Source organism: Salvelinus alpinus, chromosome 6 (assembly GCF_045679555.1).
Source record: "Salvelinus alpinus chromosome 6, SLU_Salpinus.1, whole genome shotgun sequence".
Lineage (NCBI taxonomy): Eukaryota > Metazoa > Chordata > Actinopteri > Salmoniformes > Salmonidae > Salvelinus > Salvelinus alpinus.
In genome coordinates this window covers 43,588,563-43,607,115 of record NC_092091.1, presented here as the reverse complement: position 1 = coordinate 43,607,115, position 18,553 = coordinate 43,588,563, and the positions used below count along the sequence as shown (strand labels likewise).

General features: G+C 42.4%; 1 protein-coding gene across 11 annotated transcripts in view; it reads right to left on the bottom strand.

Annotated features, from left to right (window-relative positions):
* LOC139577555 (dedicator of cytokinesis protein 7-like) overlaps positions 1-18,553 on the bottom strand; it is a 98,160-nt gene that overhangs the window by 31,266 nt on the left and 48,341 nt on the right. For 7 of the 11 annotated variants that reach the window (XR_011675331.1, XR_011675332.1, XM_071404623.1 and 4 more), the window contains 8 exons: positions 17,826-17,943; positions 17,385-17,455; positions 11,472-11,610; positions 11,159-11,347; positions 8,979-9,207; positions 8,583-8,747; positions 8,274-8,440; positions 1,146-1,250 (listed from right to left, as the gene is read on the bottom strand). Coding sequence is in view for 9 of the 11 variants with exons in the window: in XM_071404623.1 (XP_071260724.1) it covers positions 1,146-1,250; positions 8,274-8,440; positions 8,583-8,747; positions 8,979-9,207; positions 11,159-11,347; positions 11,472-11,610; positions 17,385-17,455; positions 17,826-17,943 (1,183 nt within the window). In the remaining 2 variants the exon portion in view is untranslated. The remainder of the gene's footprint in view (positions 1-1,145; positions 1,251-8,273; positions 8,441-8,582; positions 8,748-8,978; positions 9,208-11,158; positions 11,348-11,471; positions 11,611-17,384; positions 17,456-17,825; positions 17,944-18,553) is intronic. The other 4 variants (XM_071404617.1, XM_071404618.1, XM_071404619.1 and 1 more) reach the window with 1 other exon arrangement.

Sequence of the window (18,553 nt, the reverse complement as noted above, 5' to 3'; positions counted from 1 at the left end):
GAATCCCTCTCTCACGCACACAATTAACACACATGAGCACAAAACATCATAATCTAAAGTACAGTATACAAAAACATACAGTACCAATGTAGAAGTGCAGTGTGTGAGTTCCCTCATATTTACATTTCTTACACACCTCATTAGATATATTTTATACAAGTGGACAAACTGCCCCTAGACACGTAGTTCGTGCACAGTATCAACTGTGGGGGAAAAAATGACAACAAACACCCCAAATGTGGGTTAACTTGTGCGTACAACTTACCTCAGTTAAATACAAATGCATATAGGATTTTTTACTGAATCTTTGGACATGACTAGAGCCACAAAACCCCCTTCATGACAACCAATGACGACAACCAAAAAAAAAAAAAAAAAAAGTTGAATCATAAGGTGAATGCACCAATTTGTAAGTCGCTCTGGATAAGAGCGTCTGCTAAATGACTTAAATGTAAAAAATGTAACCATAGTCACAACACACACAAAAAAAAGACAAAGACAAGCACGTACACACTCGCAGTCACTCCCAAACCCACGCAGCACACTCCACATCATGCCCATCCCACACGCTGAACGAAATTAGTAGTAGGTCATGCATGGGTTTAAATGATCATGGTGAAAATGAAACAGGACTGGGAATGACAGGGTGAAGAAAGCCAATTAAAATGAATGCTGGGAAAATGAAGATAACCTCTGGATTGCCAATAAAAATAGTATAGATTTCAAGTATGAGAAAAGAAAAATAGCACAAACGGAGTCACATGGGTCTTGGCTAGATGTTGGCCGCAACGTACGTGCAACACCTCTCCTACACTAGGGGTACTAGAAAGTGCGGTGAGAAATCCTTCTGCACTCGTTTCAAGACAGTGACAACACCACGACTGTCAGAATGGGCATAGATGTTTCTTCTACAGCCAACTGGAGAGAGAAAGGTGTTGTGTAAAAACGGAAACGATGACAAGAAGGGAAGTAACTAAAGAAGAAGGAACTAAAGATGGCGGTTTAAGGTTCATAGCGGCAACTTTGACTTCCTAAGTCGGGGAGAGCGTGTAGGTGAGGGGTGGTTGAGGTGCGGGTTAAGAAGGGTAGGGAGTGACGATGATGTATTTTTTGGTGGGAGAGGAAGGGAGTTATTGTTGAAGCACCTGCATGGTGTCGGTGTCAGTGTCAGAGGCAGAACCGTGGCTGGATCTCCAGGGGGTGCTCTTACACCGCACGGTGTGCACCCAGGAGTTGGAGCGGTCTAGGCCCTGAGACGTCAAGGGTCCCAAGTCAAAGGGTAGGCAAGATTAAGGCAGCAACAAGCGGACAGAGCAGCACAGGGGAGGAAGGAATAGCATAGAGGTTAAAGGTTAAGATGATTGAATCGTAAGCAGCAAGGCGGAATAATAAAGTTAGCTAGTTAAAGATCTGAAATAATTTCATTAGAAACTCCTGATTCATGAAAACAGCAATGCATGAACAGATTAGATTGCATATCCCATCATGATAATCTGCACCCTTGGTTCAGAAAAAAAGAATACAGGTTAGTTTAGTAGCATTATACTGTAGGTATCATTCATCACACAGAGGAAGCCATAGAACTAGAATTACTAGGATACCTTGAACAGGAATCTCCATTCAAGTCGATGTGCCATCATGGGTGGCTATTCTATTTCTATGGGGGTAGCATCCATCACTAGCATCACGTTAGACCAGACTATTCAGAAAGACCGAGGGGGTGGGAGTGTTCATCACTCACTCATCTGTTAAGTACTTTTGGGGTCAAATTAAGTAATTTGATCAAAGTACCAAATCATTGTAAGATTTGATTAGAGCAACAAGTCCATGCTATTAACTAATTTACAAAGTGTCTCTGCAATACACTTGGATACCCCTGGAAATTACCCAACTAACAGAGCCATGAAGATTGTTTAACTTTACTAAAAGTGTGCTAGTGTATGCTTTGCTATGCCTTCGTCGCAGAGGCGGCCTCTCTCTTCTGTGTGTCAGGTTGCCAATACAGGGGTTACAGAGATAAGGTGTTCCTGCTGATGTTTGTCCATCAGCTATAGGGTTGACAAGTCACACAGTTGAGAAATGCTGCTCTCAGGTTCATAGTGTACAGTAAGTGATACAGTGGTACAGTGAACGCTTATGTGGAGGCAGAAACAATGGGGCTTTTCAATCCAATCCTCTTTGAAATCAGTGAATCCATGTAAATGAGGGGGGAAAAAGTGCTTCAGTGTACCCCTTTTATATAATTAAGCAATAAAGGCCAGAGTGGGTTAGGTTTATGGACAATATACCACGGCTAAGGGCTGTTCTTATGCACGACGCAAAGCGGAAATCCTGGATACAGCCCTTAGCTGTGGTATATTGGTCATATACCACAAACCCCCGAGATACCATATTGCTATTATAAGCTGGTTACCAATATAATTAGAGCACTGGATATCAGTGCGGCGGTAACTTACCTGCATTACAACCAGGAATACGACTTTCCCGAATTGGATCCTTTGTTCGTTCCCCCCTCCCAGAACCTGCTCCAAGATGCCGTCAGGGGAGAAGAGGTATTCGGAGTGGACTTCTAGTCCAACTCAGGAGGCATGCACACCTTCCACTGCTTCTGAGTATATTACTCGCTAATGTTCAGTCTCTGGACAATAAAGAAGACGAGCTCTGGGCGAGGATCTCCTTCCAGAGAGACATCTGGGACTGTAACATACTCTGTTTCACGCAATCATGGCTCTCTCGTGATATACTGTCCCCATCCATACAGCCAGCTGGGTTCTCAGTACATCGCGCAGAGAGGAATAAAAAAACTCTCTGGGAAGAAGAAAGGCGGTAGCGTTACTCCTTGTATTTAGCCTGCATACAGTGCATTCGGAAAGTATTCAGACCCCTTGACCTTTTCAACATTTTGTTACGTTACAGCCTTATTCTGAAATGGATAAAACAAAAACATGTCCTCAATCTACACAATACCCCATAATAACAAGGCAAATGTTACGAATAAAAAACAGAAATACCTTATTTACATAAGTATTCAGACCTTTTGCTATGAGACTCGAAAATGAGCTCAGGTGCATCCTGTTTCCATTGATCATCCTTGAGAAGTTTCTACAACTTGATTGGCGTCCACCTGTGGTAAATTCAATTGATTGGACATTATTTGGAAAGGCACACACCTGTCTATATAAGGTCCCACAGTTGACAGTGAATGTCAGAACAAAAACCAAGCCATGAGGTCAAAGGAATTGTCCATAGAGCTCCAAAACAGGATTGCATCAAGGCACCGATCTGGGAAAGAATAACAAAACATTTCTTCAGCATTGAAGGTCCCCAATAACTCAATCATTCTTAAATGGAAGAAGTTTGGAACCACCAAGACTCTTCCTAGAGCTGGCCGCTTGAGAGAATCTGCAGCGAAGAATGGGAGAAACCCCCCAAATACAGGTGTGCCAAGCTTGTAGCATTATACCCAAGAGGACTCAAGGCTGTAATTGCTGCCAAAGGTGCTTCAACAAAGTACTGAGTAAAGGGTCTGAATACATATGTAAATGTGATACATTTTTTACTCTTTATAAATTAGCAAAAATGTCTAAAAAACAGTTTCTGCATTGATATTATGGGGTATTGTGTGTGTAGATTGCTGAGAATGTATATTTATTTAATACATTTTAGAATAAGGCTGTAACGTAACAAAAAGTGGAAAAAGTCAAGGGGTCTGAATACTTTCCGAAGGCACTGTACACGAGATGAGTAAAGCAGTATGTAAACTTTATTAAAGTGACTAGCGTTCCATTATTAAAGTGGCCAGTGATTCCATGTCTATGTATATAGGGCAGCAGCCTCTAAGATTCAGGATTGAGCAACCGGGTGGTAGCAGGCTAGTGATAGCTATTTAACAGTCTGACGGCCTTGAGATAGAAGCAGTTTTTCAGTTTCTCAATCCCTGCTTTGATGCACCTGTACTGACCTCGCCTTCTGGATTATAGCGGGGTGAGCAGGCCGTGACTCGGGTGGTTGATGTCCTTGATTATCTTTTTGGCCTTTCTGTGCCATTGTGTGCTGTAGGTATCCTGGAGGGCAGGCAGTGTGCTCCTGGTGATGCGTTGGGCAGACCACACCACCCCCTGGAGAGCCCTGCGTTTGCGGGCGGAGCAGTTGCTGTACCAGGCGGTAATACAGCCCGACAGGATGCTCTCAATTGTGCATCTGTGAAAGTCTGTGAGGGTCTTAAGGGCCAAGCCAAATTTCTTCAGCCGCCTGAGGTTGAACAGGCGCTGTTGCACCTTCTTCACTACACTGTCTACGTGGGTGGACCATTCCAGATTGTCAGTGATGTGTACGCCGAGGAAGTTGAAGCTTTCCACCTTCTCCCCTGCAGTCCCGTCGTTGTGGATAGGGGCGTGCTCTCTCTGCTGTTTCCTAAAGTCCACAATCAGCTCCTTTGTTGTGCTGACCTTGAGGGAGAGGTTATTTTCCTGGCACCACTCCGCCAAGGCCCTCACCTCCTCCCTGTAGGCGGTCTCATCATTGTTGGTAATCGTCTGTGGATCTATTGAGGCAGTAAAGCAAACGGGTCTAGGTGCGTCTAGGGTGGGAAGTGGGTCTAGAGTGTCAGGTAAGGTAGAGGTGATATGATTCTTAACTAGCTTCTCAAAGCATTTAATGATGACAGAAGTGAGTGCTGCGGGGCCATAGTCATTTAGTTCAGTTCTTTGCTTTCTTTGGTACAGGAATAATGGTGGACATCTTGAAGCAAGTGGGGACAGCAGTAAGGGGAAAGGGATTATTGAATATGTCCGTAAACACTCCAGCTAGCTGGTCTACACATTGTCTGAGGATGCGGCTAGGGATGCCGTCTGGGCTGGCAGCCATGCGAGGGTTAACACGCTTAAATGTCTTACTCACGTCGGCCACGGAGAACGAGAGCCCCCAGTCCTTGGGAGCGGGCCGCGTTGGTGACACTATGTTATTCTCAAAGCGGGTGAAGAAGGTGTTTAGCTTGTCTGGGAGCAAGACATCGGTGCCGCGACGTGGCTGGTTTTCCCTTTGTAATCCGTGATTGTCTGTAGACCCCTGCCACATAAATCTTGTGTCTGAGCCGTTGAATTAAGACCCCACTTTGTCTCTGTACTGACATTTTGCCTGTTTGATTGCCTTACGGAGGGAATAACTACACTTGTTTTTTTAAAAGATATTTCCAGTCATCTTGCCATGGATAAATGCAGTTGTTCGTGCTTTCAGTTTTGCGCAAATGCTGCCATCTATCCACGGTTTCTGGTTTGGTTAAGTTTTAATAGTGACCGTGGGAACAACATCCCCTACACACTTCCTGATGAACCCAGTCACTGTGTCTGTGTATACGTCAATGTTATTCTCAGAGGATACCTGGAACATATCCCAGTCCATGTGATCAAAACAATCTTGAAGCGTGGATTCCGATTTGTCAGACCAGCGTTGAATAGACCTTAGCATGGGTACTTCCTGTTTGAATTTCTGCCTATAGGAAGGGGGGAGCAAAATGGAGTTGTGATCTGATTTGGCATCTCGAAAGGGGGAGTAGCAGTCGTCTAGTGTTTTTCCAGAGCGAATACTACAGTCAATGTGTTGACAGAACTTCGGTAGCGTTTTCCTCAAATTTGCTTTGTTAAAATCCCAAGCTACAATAAATGCGGCCTCAGGATGTGGTTTCCAGTTTGCATAAAGTCCAGTGTAGTTCCTTGAGGGACGTCATGGTACCGGCTTGAGGGGGAATTATACACTGCTTTGACTATAACCAAAGATTCTACCCCTGAACAAGGCCGTTAACCCACTGTCCCGTCATTGAAAATAATAATTTGTTCTTAACTGACTTGCCTAGTTAAATAAAGATTTAAAAAAATACATTTATATATATATTACCTCAATACAATTACGGTCGGCATTTGATTGCGAGGTATTCTAGGTCGGGTGAACAAAAGGACTTGAGTTTCTGTATGTTATCACAATCACACCATGAGTCATTAATCATGAAACAAACACTACCGCCTTTCTTCTTCCCGGAGTTTTTTATTCTTCTCTGTGCGATGTACTGAGAACCCAGCTGGCTGTATGGATGGGGACAGTATATCACGAGAGAGCCATGATTCCGTGAAACAGAGTATGTTACAGTCCCAGATGTCTCTCTGGAAGGAGATCTTCGCCCTGAGCTCGTCTTCTTTATTGTCCAGAGACTGAACATTAGCGAGTAATGTACTCCGAAGCGGTGGAAGGTGTGCATGCCTCCTGAGTCGGACTAGAAGTCCACTCCGAATACCTCTTCTCCCCTGACGGCATCTTGGAGCAGGTTCTGGGATAAGTTCAATTGCCCTGGGGGAAACGAACAAAGGATCCATTTCGGGAAAGTCGTATTCCTGGTTGTAATGCAGGTAAGTTACCGCCGCACTGATATCCAAAAGTTATTTCCGGCTGTATGTAATGACAAATTATTAGCCCAGAACGTTTTTTGTTGTTGTAAGAAATAACAAAATACTGCAAAGTTGCTTAGGAGCTAGAAGCAGAGGTCGCCCATATCTCAGATACCCACTGCAGCCCTCATCCTTCACATGCAACATCCGTTCTGTTAAAGGTCCCCAAAGCACACACATTCCTGGGTTGCTCCTCTTTTCAGTTCGCTGCAGCTAGCGACTGGAACGAGCTGCAAAAAAAACTACAACTGGAGACATTTCTCCATCTCTTCATTCAAAGACTCAATCATGGATACTCTTACTGACAGCTGTGGCTGCTAAGCGTGATATATTGTTGACTCTACCTTCTTGCCTTTGTGCTGTTGTCTGTGCCCAATAATGTTTGTACCATGTATTGTGCTTCTGCCATCTTGTGTTGCTACCATGTTGTCGTCATGTGGTGTTGCTACTGTACCATGCTGTGTTGTCATGTGTTGCTGACATGCTATGTTGTTGTCTTAGGTCTCTCTTTATGTAGTGGTGTCTCTTGTTGTGATGTGTGTTTTGTCCTATATTTTATTTTTAACCCCAGCCCCCATCCCCGCACGAGGCCTTTTGCCTTTTGGTACGCCATCATTGTAAATAAGAATTAGTTATTAACTGTCTTGCCTAGGTAAATAAAAGGTTAAATTAAAAAATATATATATAAAAAAAGAGATGCTATGTCTGTCGGCGCCATCTTGGGTAGGGCCCTATAAAATCCATTAAAATATGCTTGAGTCCGTTTTGTTTTTCCAGGTTTTCACAACAAATGTTATGTTTAAAGTCCACAACAATGCTTAAAACACATCAGGAGACCACTTTTGATGTCTGGGAAAAATCGGAGAAATATATTTTTTGGGGTGTAGTTACCCTTAATTCAAGTGCGCACAAAGCAAGAGGCTGTTGTTTAGCAGTGGTTTTGTAGCGGTAGAGTTTGCTAAACAAATACCCACTGGATTAATGAAAAACAAATCATGATATAATTCTGCCAGGTAAGCATAGGCTACTTTGCAGTAGAAATGTAATTGAGAAAGTTTTTGGGAAAGCCTTTCCAACTTCCAGAAGACTGTTTGCATTAGCATCATCACTAACAGCTACACAAAGTTCTAGACGAGCGTGCCGTACACACAGAGACATTCTCATTGCCTCTTCAGAAAGTAGCAGGAAATATGAACCAATGATGCATTCTGTTCATGACTTACAATAAACATTGGAGAAATGTATACATTTCCTATACATTTAGTTGATTCCTTACTAAGGTCAATGTGTTGTTTTTTATAATGTTGAATTCCGTTTCAATGCCTGGATTGCGCGAGGGCCCTAATTATCGTATTTGGACCAGAATGAGGCTCTCCACTACCTATTGTTCCTGCAGTGATGACTCACCATCTTCATCTTATCATAATTTATTCGCAGATCATTTCCAAAAAGCCTACCAGTAGCCTATGCAAATGAACGTCTCTCTCACCGATGCGAGTCGGTAGACTACACTGACTAACGAGACGATAGTCACTCACAGACCTGCAAACTTCAGCACGGCGGCGGCACCCCAATAGATCGCTAGAAGATGCATATCGTTCATTCTAGCGGGAAAGGGTGCGACGGACTAGCGATTTGAAACTTTGAAATGAAAAGTAGGCTAGTTAATATAAAGTGGGAAAAGTAGCCGGCTCAAAATGAGTCTGTAACCGTCTGATTAGCCGACGGCTGGCGCTAATGGAAAACACTGCACCATTGATGCAGTGGACTGACTACACCCCAAAAGTACTGAGAAACATAACGTAAGCCATGTCTGGTCTGTGGCGTGTCTCCTACCTTACTACCGATGATGGATCGGACCTCATCGTCAGGGGAGGTGGGTGTGCCAGAGATATCAGGGTTACTGTTGCTAAGGCTACGGGAGCGGTTGAGGTTTAGGCTGGCAGGTCGCTGGGCGGACCTGGCCATGGTGGCATAGTGGACTGAACCACCCAGACCTGGCCCTAAGACAAACGCACACATGGAAGAGAAGAAAAGAGTAGTTATTACTCCACAATAAATGTAATGGCTCTTACAATTTAATTGATTTTAATATAATTTAATAGAAGTAAAACTGAGGTAAAAAAAATTATAAAGCTGAGGTACCTGGTGAGGGGGAGTTGGGGTCCATGTTGGGCAGGCGGAAGACGTAGTATACGTAAGAGGAGAGCAGGCTGTTTCTGCCGTGCATGTCCTGACTAGTGTCCAAGTACTTATGGAGCCGGTTCACTATGGACGCCATCACCTCGAACGACGCTTGGCCCAGGTTCACTACACATACAGACATGGACAACACATTTAGGACCAGATAGTACAGTCGTTTTATTCAGTGCCAGTTCAGTGGCAGCACAAATAAATAAGTTCAAAGTGCACTTTGAATATTTGTGTGTCATTTATGATCTTCCTATTATTGTTAATAATTTGGAAGGTTAGATGACGGAATATAATTATTTAAATGAAGTCATTGAAAGGCTACAGTTCCTATGAGCCTGGATGCGGTACCTATCTGTCCTGATATGACGGGCGGCCGCACCACCAGCAGCACCAGCTTGTCCAATAGGAGGTGGAGGAAGCGGACGATGGGCTCCAGCTGGGAGGAGTTCAGCGCGGCGATGCTGCACTTTAACTCCTCCTCCAGGTTGTTCTCCATGATGCGCATGTCTCCTATCCGCACAGGGAACATGTGGTCCAGGGCATGGACCAACGCAAAAAACTTATCCAGGTATTGGTCCTGATGGAGGGAGGCAGGGATGGAAGAAGTCAGTAACAAAGAAAACCTGGCTTTGATAAAATAAATATGTTAGACTCCACCACACAATAGAAGTGCTTGAACTGTGTGCTCTGCGGTAAGAGCAACAGACTAGAGGTCGACCGATTATGCTTTTTCAACGGCGATACCGATTGGAGGACCAAAAAGAGCAGATACCGATTAATCAGCCGATATTTATATATTTGTAATAATGACAATTACAACAATACTGAATGAACACTTATTTTAACTTAATATAATAGAGAAATAAATTCAATTTAGTCTCAAATAAATAATGAAACATGTTCAATTTGGTTTAAATAATGCAACACAGTGTTGGAGAAGAAAGTAAAAGTGCAATATGTGCCATGAAAAAAAGCTAACGTTTAAGTTCCTTGCTCAGAACATATGAAAGCTGGTGGATCCTTTAAACATGAGTCTTCAATATTCCCAGTTAAGAAGTTTTAGGTTGTAGTTATTATAGGAATTATAGGAATATTTCTCTCTATACCATTTGTATTTCATATACCTTTGACTATTGGATGTTCTTATAGGCACTATAGTATTGCCAGCCTAATCTCGGCAGTTGATAGGCTTCAAGCATTGCGAAGAGCTGCTGGCAAATGCTGGAAAGTGCTGTTTGAATGAATGCTTACGTGCCTGCTGCTGCCTACCACCGCTCAGTCAGACTGCTCTATCAAATATCAAAGCAGACTTAATTATAATATAATAAACACACATAAATACGAGCCTTAGGTCATTAATATGGTCAAATCCGGAAACTATCAATAAGAAAACAAAACGTTTATTCTTTCAGTGAAATACGGAACCGTTCCGTATTTTATCGAACGGGTGGCAACCCTAAGTCTAAATATTGCTGTTACATTGCACAACCTTCAATGTTGTGTCATAATTATGTAAAATTCTGGCAACTGAATTACGGTCTTTGTTAGGAAGAAATGTTCTTCACACAGTTCCCAAAGAGCCAGGCGGCCCAAACTGCTGCATATACCCTGACTCTGCTTGCACTGAACACAAGAGAAGTGACACAATTTCCCTAGTTAATATTGCCTGCTAACATTAATTTCTTTTAACTAAATATGCAGTTTTTTTTTTAAATACTTGTGTATTGATTTTAAGAAAGGCATTGATGTTTATAGTTAGGTACATTGGTGCAACGATTGTGCTTTTTTCGCGAATGCGCTTTTGTTAAATCATCCCCCGTTTGGCAAAGTAGGCTGTGATTCGATGATAAATTAACAGTTAAACTAGTAACATCATCAACCATGTGTAGTTAACTAGTGATTATATTAATTGATTGTTTTTTACAAGACACGTTTAATGCTAGCTAGCAACTTACCTTGGCTCCTTGCTGCACTCGCGTAACAGGTGGTCAGCCTGCCACACAGTCTCCTCGTGGATTGCAATGTAATTGGCCATAATCAGCGTCCAGAAAATGCTGATTACCGATTGTTATGAAAACTTGAAAATCGGCTCTAATTAAATCGGTCGACCGCTACTACAGACTACAGTAGGGTAATGCAGTGAGCAGAGCTATAGGTAAAATAACCCAGAGATTTATGATCACACTACCACCGGGCTAAGCTCCTGGGAAACACTCTCCCCCTCTCCACACTACAGCCAACAGAACAGAGGGATGGAGTGGGCTGCACTAAATAACACCAGTGAAGTTCAACCAGTAATGAACTGAGGGAGGGACACATTACGCTCACCTCTCCTCCTTCCACTACCCATGCTGAGGTATTTGGTCTATCTATCAGTCTCAGAGTCTGACACAGATATATGCTATACATGTATACCAGGTAGTGAATGGAAAGTGTAGGGGGTCCTTTGCATGAAATACCTGGGTCGTGCTCAGTTGAGGCAGACTGTAGCAAAACGTTTTGCAACAGAAAATGTTGGTCGGCTATACCTGTGTGTGGACAGTGGAAACGGATGTCACTTCAACGTTGAAAACACCTCTGTGGTTATCCACCCATTTCATCCCAGGTAGAGGAACATCAGGGGAGAGAACAGAGTAGGACTGAGGAGGTTTCTCCAGAGACACAGGCAGACAGAAGTTTCCTGTACGCAGACGACCGTTCTGCAGCATAGGAATCCACTAAGGAGAGAGAGAAGGAGAGAAATACAGATGATTAGGGCCTGAAAAGCAAAAGGCATGTGCGTGTGCTTGTGCGTGCGCGCATTTCTTTGTGCATATGTGCGCACACATGTGCAGTAGTTACCGTGTATCCCACGGGGGTCTCCAGAGGGGTGTTCTGTTTCTGCTGGCAGCTAACATGGTAGAAGGTGAACAGGATGTGGTGGTGGTCAGTCAGAGAAGCCGGGAGCTTGATCTTCACTTCATCATGGAAGTCTGGGGACCTGGGGGGAAACACAACAACCATTACACACACAGAGTTGAATTAATGGTTGGTTAGGGCTTTATAAGAAATAACCGTCTGGGAAAGACTGGGGTCGTATAGGAATAGACATCTAACGGAGTATAGAGAAGTCAAGGAATCTGAGAAGCACAACACCCATTACAGAGTCATGGTAAGTTAAGGCTTTAAAAGGAATTGGAATAAGCATCTAAATGTCACGGTTGGTTAGGGCAGAGGTTTATAGGAATAAACAACACACTGAAGACTGCAAAGAAAGAAGCAAGGGGTTTTAACAGCTATAGAAAAAAAACGATCTAAATGAGTACAGAGCAAGCCTTTTTCTCATGGAGAAGACAAAATAGATTGTTTGTGGATAAAGGGTAGAAACATCCTTTGGAGCGAAGGAGCCTGAGCAACCTTTTCTCCTAATGGAAAATATAACATTATTGAACAGGCCGAGGGAATTAAACCCCAAACATCCAAAGTGCAAAAGGTGAAACCTTTCAAAATCTGTGATAACTTTTTTAAATTTTTTAAAACTATGTTAATCCTTAACACTTTTCCTAAATAAATCTAACACACATTGTCAACATCTTAATATCACAAACAGAATTTGTGTTATAAGCAGTTAAGAGGACATGTCATTCCCCCTCCCCTTTCATTGACGACCGAACAGCAAGTGTTGACTAGTTTATAAAAGATGTTGAACTGAGTGAATAAAGTCCATCTCCTATATCCCTTTGCCATTCATAGATCATATAACGTAGAGTGGCAAGAAAAAGTTTGTGAACCCTTTGGAATTACCTGGACTTCTGCATAAATTGGTCATTAAAATTGATCTGATCTTCATCGTTGGAGTCACAGCAATAGAGAAACCTAGTGTGCTTAAACTAATAACACACAAATTATTGTATTTTTCGTTTCTATATTGAATACATAATTTAAACATTCACAGTGTAGGTTGGAAAAAGTATGTGAACCCCTAGGCCACTGGTCACCAAAACGGCGACTTGTCGATCTCCAAGGCATTTCTAGTCAATCGCCAAACATTTCTGTAAAAAAATCCAACGATAAAGTCTCGGGCCGTTGATGGTAGGTGCAGCCAATTCAACTGCCCTGCGCGCCGGGTAGGCAAACTGTTGCAGTTTCATGTGTCTGAAGGTACAAGCTCTATAGACAAAGTCCAGGACCCAGTTGCACAGGGCGGTGTCGAGACCCAGGGTCTCAAGCTTAATGATGAGTTGAGGGTACTATGGTGTTAAATGCTGAGCTGTAGCCAATGAACAGCATTCTTACATACAGTTGAAGTCGGAAGTTTACATACACCTTAGCCAAATACATTTAAACTCAGTTTTTCACAATTCCTGATATTTAATCCTAGTAAAAATTCCCTGTCATAGGTCAGTTAGGATCACCACTTTATTTTAACAATGTGAAATGTCAGAATAATAGTAGAGATAATGATTTATTTCAGCTTTAAATTTACAAACCTGACTCAGTTACACCAGCTCCGTTAGGAGGAATGAGCCAAAATTCACCCAACCTATTGTGGGAAGCTTGTGGAAGGCTACCTGAAAAATTTGACCTAAGTTAAACAATTTAAAGGCAATGCTACCAAATACTAATTTAGTGTATGTAAACTTCTGACCCACTGGGAATGTGACTAAAGAAAAGCTGAAATATATCCCTCTCTCTATTATTCTGACATTTCACATTCTTTAAATACAGTGGTGATCCTAACTGACCTAAAACAGGGAATTAATTTTTCCTTGGATTAAATGTCAGGAATTGTGAAAAACTGAGTTTAAATGTATTTGGCTAAGGTGTATGTAAACTTCCGACTTCAACTCTATGTTCCTGTCGGCGCAACGCACTGAAAATCCCATTGCCTGTACAGACTCTGACAGCATGTCCCCAGCTAGCCATGTCTCCTTGAAACAGAGTATGTTACATTCACAGATATCTCTTTGGAAAGCAACTCTTGCCCTAATTTCGTCGACTTTGTTAACTTGGGACTGGACATTATCAAGTAATATACTCGGAAGTGGTGGGTGGTGTGCGCGCATCCGAAGCCTCTCTAGAAAACCGCTCCGGCACGCTCTCCTCCGACGGCGTTGTTTCTGGGTCGGCCTCTGGGAGGTGCAGACAAAGGACCTGATTTGGGAAAGTCGTATTCCTGGTCTTAGTGCTGGTTAGTTGACGTCTCTCTGAAATCCAATAGTTCTTCCCGGCTATATGCAATAACACTTAAGGTTTTCTGGGCTAACAATGTAAGAAATAATACATTAAAAAAACAATACTGCACAGTTTCCTAAGGGCTTGAAGCTAAGCTGCCATCTCTATCGGCGTCATCTTGCTTGTAATTGCTCATAATTTAACCATTCATATTTACAGATGGCAAACAAGTTTGTTATTAAGGCACATGAAAGTTCACATCTTCCAGAAGGCATTTCTGCCAAAAAACGCATTCTGATAAAAAAAAGTTTAAATTCAAATGGCTCTCCTGTACGTCGCACGACATACACCTAGTTTCCTGAAACGAGTCTCATATTCAATACTTGAATTCAATATAATACCAGTTAAACCTGATGCAAGGATAAACCTGAAAATTGAGAAGTTGCCTAATTGTAATGTAAACTCATATCAACCAATATTTCCCATCATATTTACAGTGCCAGTCAAACGTTTGGACACACCAACTCATTCAAGGGTTTTTCTATATTTTACTATTTTCTACATTGTAGAATAATGAAGACATTAACACTATGAAATAACACATCAATCATGTAGTAAAGTGTTAAACAAATCAAAATATATTTTAGATGTTTCAAAAAAGCCACCCTTTGACAGCTTTGCACACTCTTGGCATTCTCTCAACCAGCTTCACCTGGAATGCTTTCCAACAGTCTTGGAGTTCCCGCATATGCTGGGCTGTTTTTCCTTCACTCTGCGGGTCCAACTCATCCCAACCTATCTCAATTGGGTAGAGGTCGGAGGATTGTGGTGGCCAGGTCATCTGATGCAGCACTCAATCACTCGCCTTCTTGGTCAAATAGCCCTTACACAGCATGGAGGTGTGTTGGGTCATTGTCCTGTTGAAAAACAAATGATCGTCCCACTAAGCGCAAACCAGATGGGATGGCATATCGCTGCAGAATGCTGTAGTAGCCATGCTGGTTAAGTGTGCCTTGAATTCTAAATAAATCCCTGACAGTGTTACCAGCAAAGCACTCCCACACCATCACACATCCGCCTCCATGCTTCATGGTGGGAACCACACATGCGGAGATCATCCGTTCACCTACTATGTGTCTCATAACAGACACGGTGGCTGGTACCAAAAAAATCAAATTTGGATTTCCACCGGTTTAATATCCATTGCTCGTATTTCTTGGCCCAAGCAAGTCTCTTCTTCTTATTGGTGCCCTTTAGTAGTGGTTTCTTTGCAGCAATTCGACCATGAAGGCCTGATTCACGCAGTCTCCTCTTAACAGTTGTTGAGATACTGTCTGTTACTTGAACTCGGAAGCTTTTATTTGGGCTGCAATTTCTGAGGTTGGTAATTATAATGAACTTATCCTCTGCAGCAGAGGGAACTCTGGGTCTTCCTTTCCTGTGACGGTCCTCATGAGCCAGTTTCATCATAGCACTGGTTGGTTGATGGTTTTTGCTGATGGTTTTTGCAACTGCACTTGAAGAAACATTTAAACAATTTTCCAGATTGACTGACCATGTCTTAAAGCAGCCTTTCTTATAGTATGGGTCGCAACCCGGGCCTGTTAATGGTGGGTCACGACGTGTCAGAGTAAATTTATAATTACTTCATGAATTACAGGAATTTATTTGGCCAAGTGCATCTGCGGTCTCTGCTCAGTTTGGCAGCTGTGGGAGAGAGATGCCTGTGTGCTTCCTGGTTTACAGGATCTCTTTTCTGCAGTCTTGAAGATCACTCCGCGACATACGATGCAGCGCTGTCGTTCAGCAACATATGATTCGCTGTCAGACACTGACTTGTCATTCCCACTCGCCATCACTAACCGCTGTCGTCAAATGGACTCATGCTAGCCACAAGTTCTGACTGAGCTCAAATTGTCATGAAACGCATATACAGCGCTGAGTTTCTCGCTCTTTCATACAAACTTATAACGAGGAGTGCCCACAGTGCGTTTTGTGCGGGGAAGTGCTTAGTAGTGCTTCGACAATGGAAAAGTCAGTCAGCTAGCAAGGCATTGTTGTCATTTTAAAACAGGTGGTGATAAGCAGAAATAAAGGAGTACTTACTAACTCATAGTAGTAGATGTGAGTTTATCTTTCTAACAATCCCCTGGCCTTCTACACAAATAATAGCTAACATTAGCCAAACAAGCTAACAGCCCTTAGTAACAGTACAGACGAAGATGAAAAATGATCAGGCCTAGTGTACATCTTACTGTATAAATTATTGTTGAAAACAAATCTAGGTTGAAACTGTTGCTGTTAAAATACAAGTAATAATTTATATTCTGAACCGGAATGAACTGATTGAAGCAAGATGCTTTTTGAGGCAAACACACACAGTTCTGGGTTGCTCATCTACAGCAGGAAGCGGTCTCCTGTCTGACTGAGAAAGCAGTAGATGTTCTGATCCAGTTTGGCACCACATACCTCAGGGTTCTCAACTCTGACATACTTAAAAAAACAAGTACAGAAACAGTTAAGGCTGAGCATGACCTCCGTGTTGCACTGTCAACAACGGAACCCAGAATCAGTTTTTTTCCAGATAAAATACAATACATATTTTGATTCTGAACAGCAACAGTTCCAACCTAGACTTTCTTTCAACAATAATTTCTACAGTAAGATGTACAATAGGCCTGATAATTTTTCATCTGTACTGTTACTTAGGGTTGAACTATCAAAAAGCCTGTGTGTGTGTGTTCTTTTATTCATCTGTGTGATGTGATCAGTTTATTCCAGTTCAGAATGAAAATGTATTGTATTTTAACAGCAACAGTTCCATCCTAGACAGATATGTAGGAGTGTTTTTAAATGGGGTGAAATAAACATGAATAGATATTTATATGGATATTCAATTTCATTGTTATGTTTTTGTCTATATTGCATTTGTTTTAGGCATAAAGGCAATGAAATGCACCGATATTTATGTATAGTTGCATATTTTCCTAAGCTTGGGTCCCAGGAAAACACAGAATTTCTCATGTGGGTCCCAGGCTGAAAAAGTTTAAGAACTCCCGGCTTAAAGTAATGATGGACTGTCGTTTCTCTTTGCTTATTTGAGCTGTTCTTGGACTCGGTTTTTTTACCAAATAGGGCTATCTTCTGTATACCACCCTTACCTTGTCACAACACAACTGATTGGCTCAAACGCATTAAGAAGGAAAGAAATTCCACAAATTCACTTTTAACAAGGCACACCTGTTAATTGAAATGCATTCCAGGTGACTACCTCATGAAGCTGGTTGAGAGAATGCCAAGAGTGTGCAAAGCTGTCATCAAGGCAAAGCGTGGCTATCTGAAGAATCTCAAATATATTTTGATTTGTTTAAAATTTTTGGGGTTACTACATGATTCCATATGAGTTATTCATAGTTTTGACGTCTTCACTATTATTCTACAATGTACAAATAGTAAAAATAAAGAAAAACCCTTGAATGAGTAGGTGTCCAAACGTTTGACTGGTACTGTGTATATTTCTTTTAAGAAAGGGCCTAAGCACACTTCATACAAAATGTAAACATCAGTGAGTTGTCTGAGAGCTGGATCTGAGTCCCTCACCTGTTATGATACACTACAGCAGTGTATGCTTCTTTGGCGTAGTCTGCACAGCTAGACTTGCCAAAAATCACCTGGGGGAAGAGAGAGACGAGAAAGAAACTTAGATGAAGAACAGCATACAGGGGTTGAATTACAGAGGACCAGAGGAAGAGAGGCAACATACAGTGGACATTAGACTTATGTTTGTCTGCATGTTCTAAAATGATGTGTTTAGTAACAGAGCTCAAATATACTTGAACACCATTCTTCACAATCCATTTCCAAGAAATCAGTCTAGGATTGTGCAGCAGTACCTGGTAAAGCACCAAAATACACTAATAACCCTAAGAAGAATTCTCGTGGGAGGGTGGGCTAAGAAGAATGTGTGTGAGCGGGTGAGCTAAGAAGAATTATTGTGGTTGGGTGGGCTAAGAAGCATTCTCGTGTGTGTGTCATTGTTACCGGCATTGCGTTGTTGGGGTCCTCCCCGTTCATGAACTGCACTTTCACTGTGATGTTCCGGGCTGAGCCTTGACGGTTGGCGAAGTTCAGGCTGTGTGGGTTCACATACAGCAGGTTCCTGGAACACACACATATATAGACACGCCTTTCCTATCGTGAAACCAAACCACCTTCCATCAAACAGGAACACATGAACTCAACTGACATAGCAGCACTGTTGATACTGTATGTATCAACAGCTCTGAGTGAATTTCACAACATTGTCCTCGCCATTTTCCTTAGGACATTACATACCTCCTACACATAATGTACTGAATATAACACCTGTACAGTACTATCAATAGGTCAGTGACTGGAGTGACCAAGGCCATCAGGGTAGGCCTCTGTGGCCACTGCCTGGTGGAAAAGGGAGGCTCGTCCTGTCAATCACTCTGGATCCACGGCAACTAAATCCTCTGCTGGGCTAGTTTAGTGGTGGTGGGCGGGGGGGGCACAGGGGCAACATTTGCCTTACTGCACCACTGCTGGGGGAAGGTGCAATAATGCCATGGCCAACTGCGCATGTTCAATACCGTCAGAGGTATAATGTTCATCATCGATGAAAAATATGTAAATTGGACAGTTATTTTACTTTTCTTTAAGTGTCTATAGTGGCAATTGGACAATACTGTGGTAGCCTATAGGTCCAAAAGTTGACGTTTAAAAAAAAGTCCTCCTCTCTTCTCCAC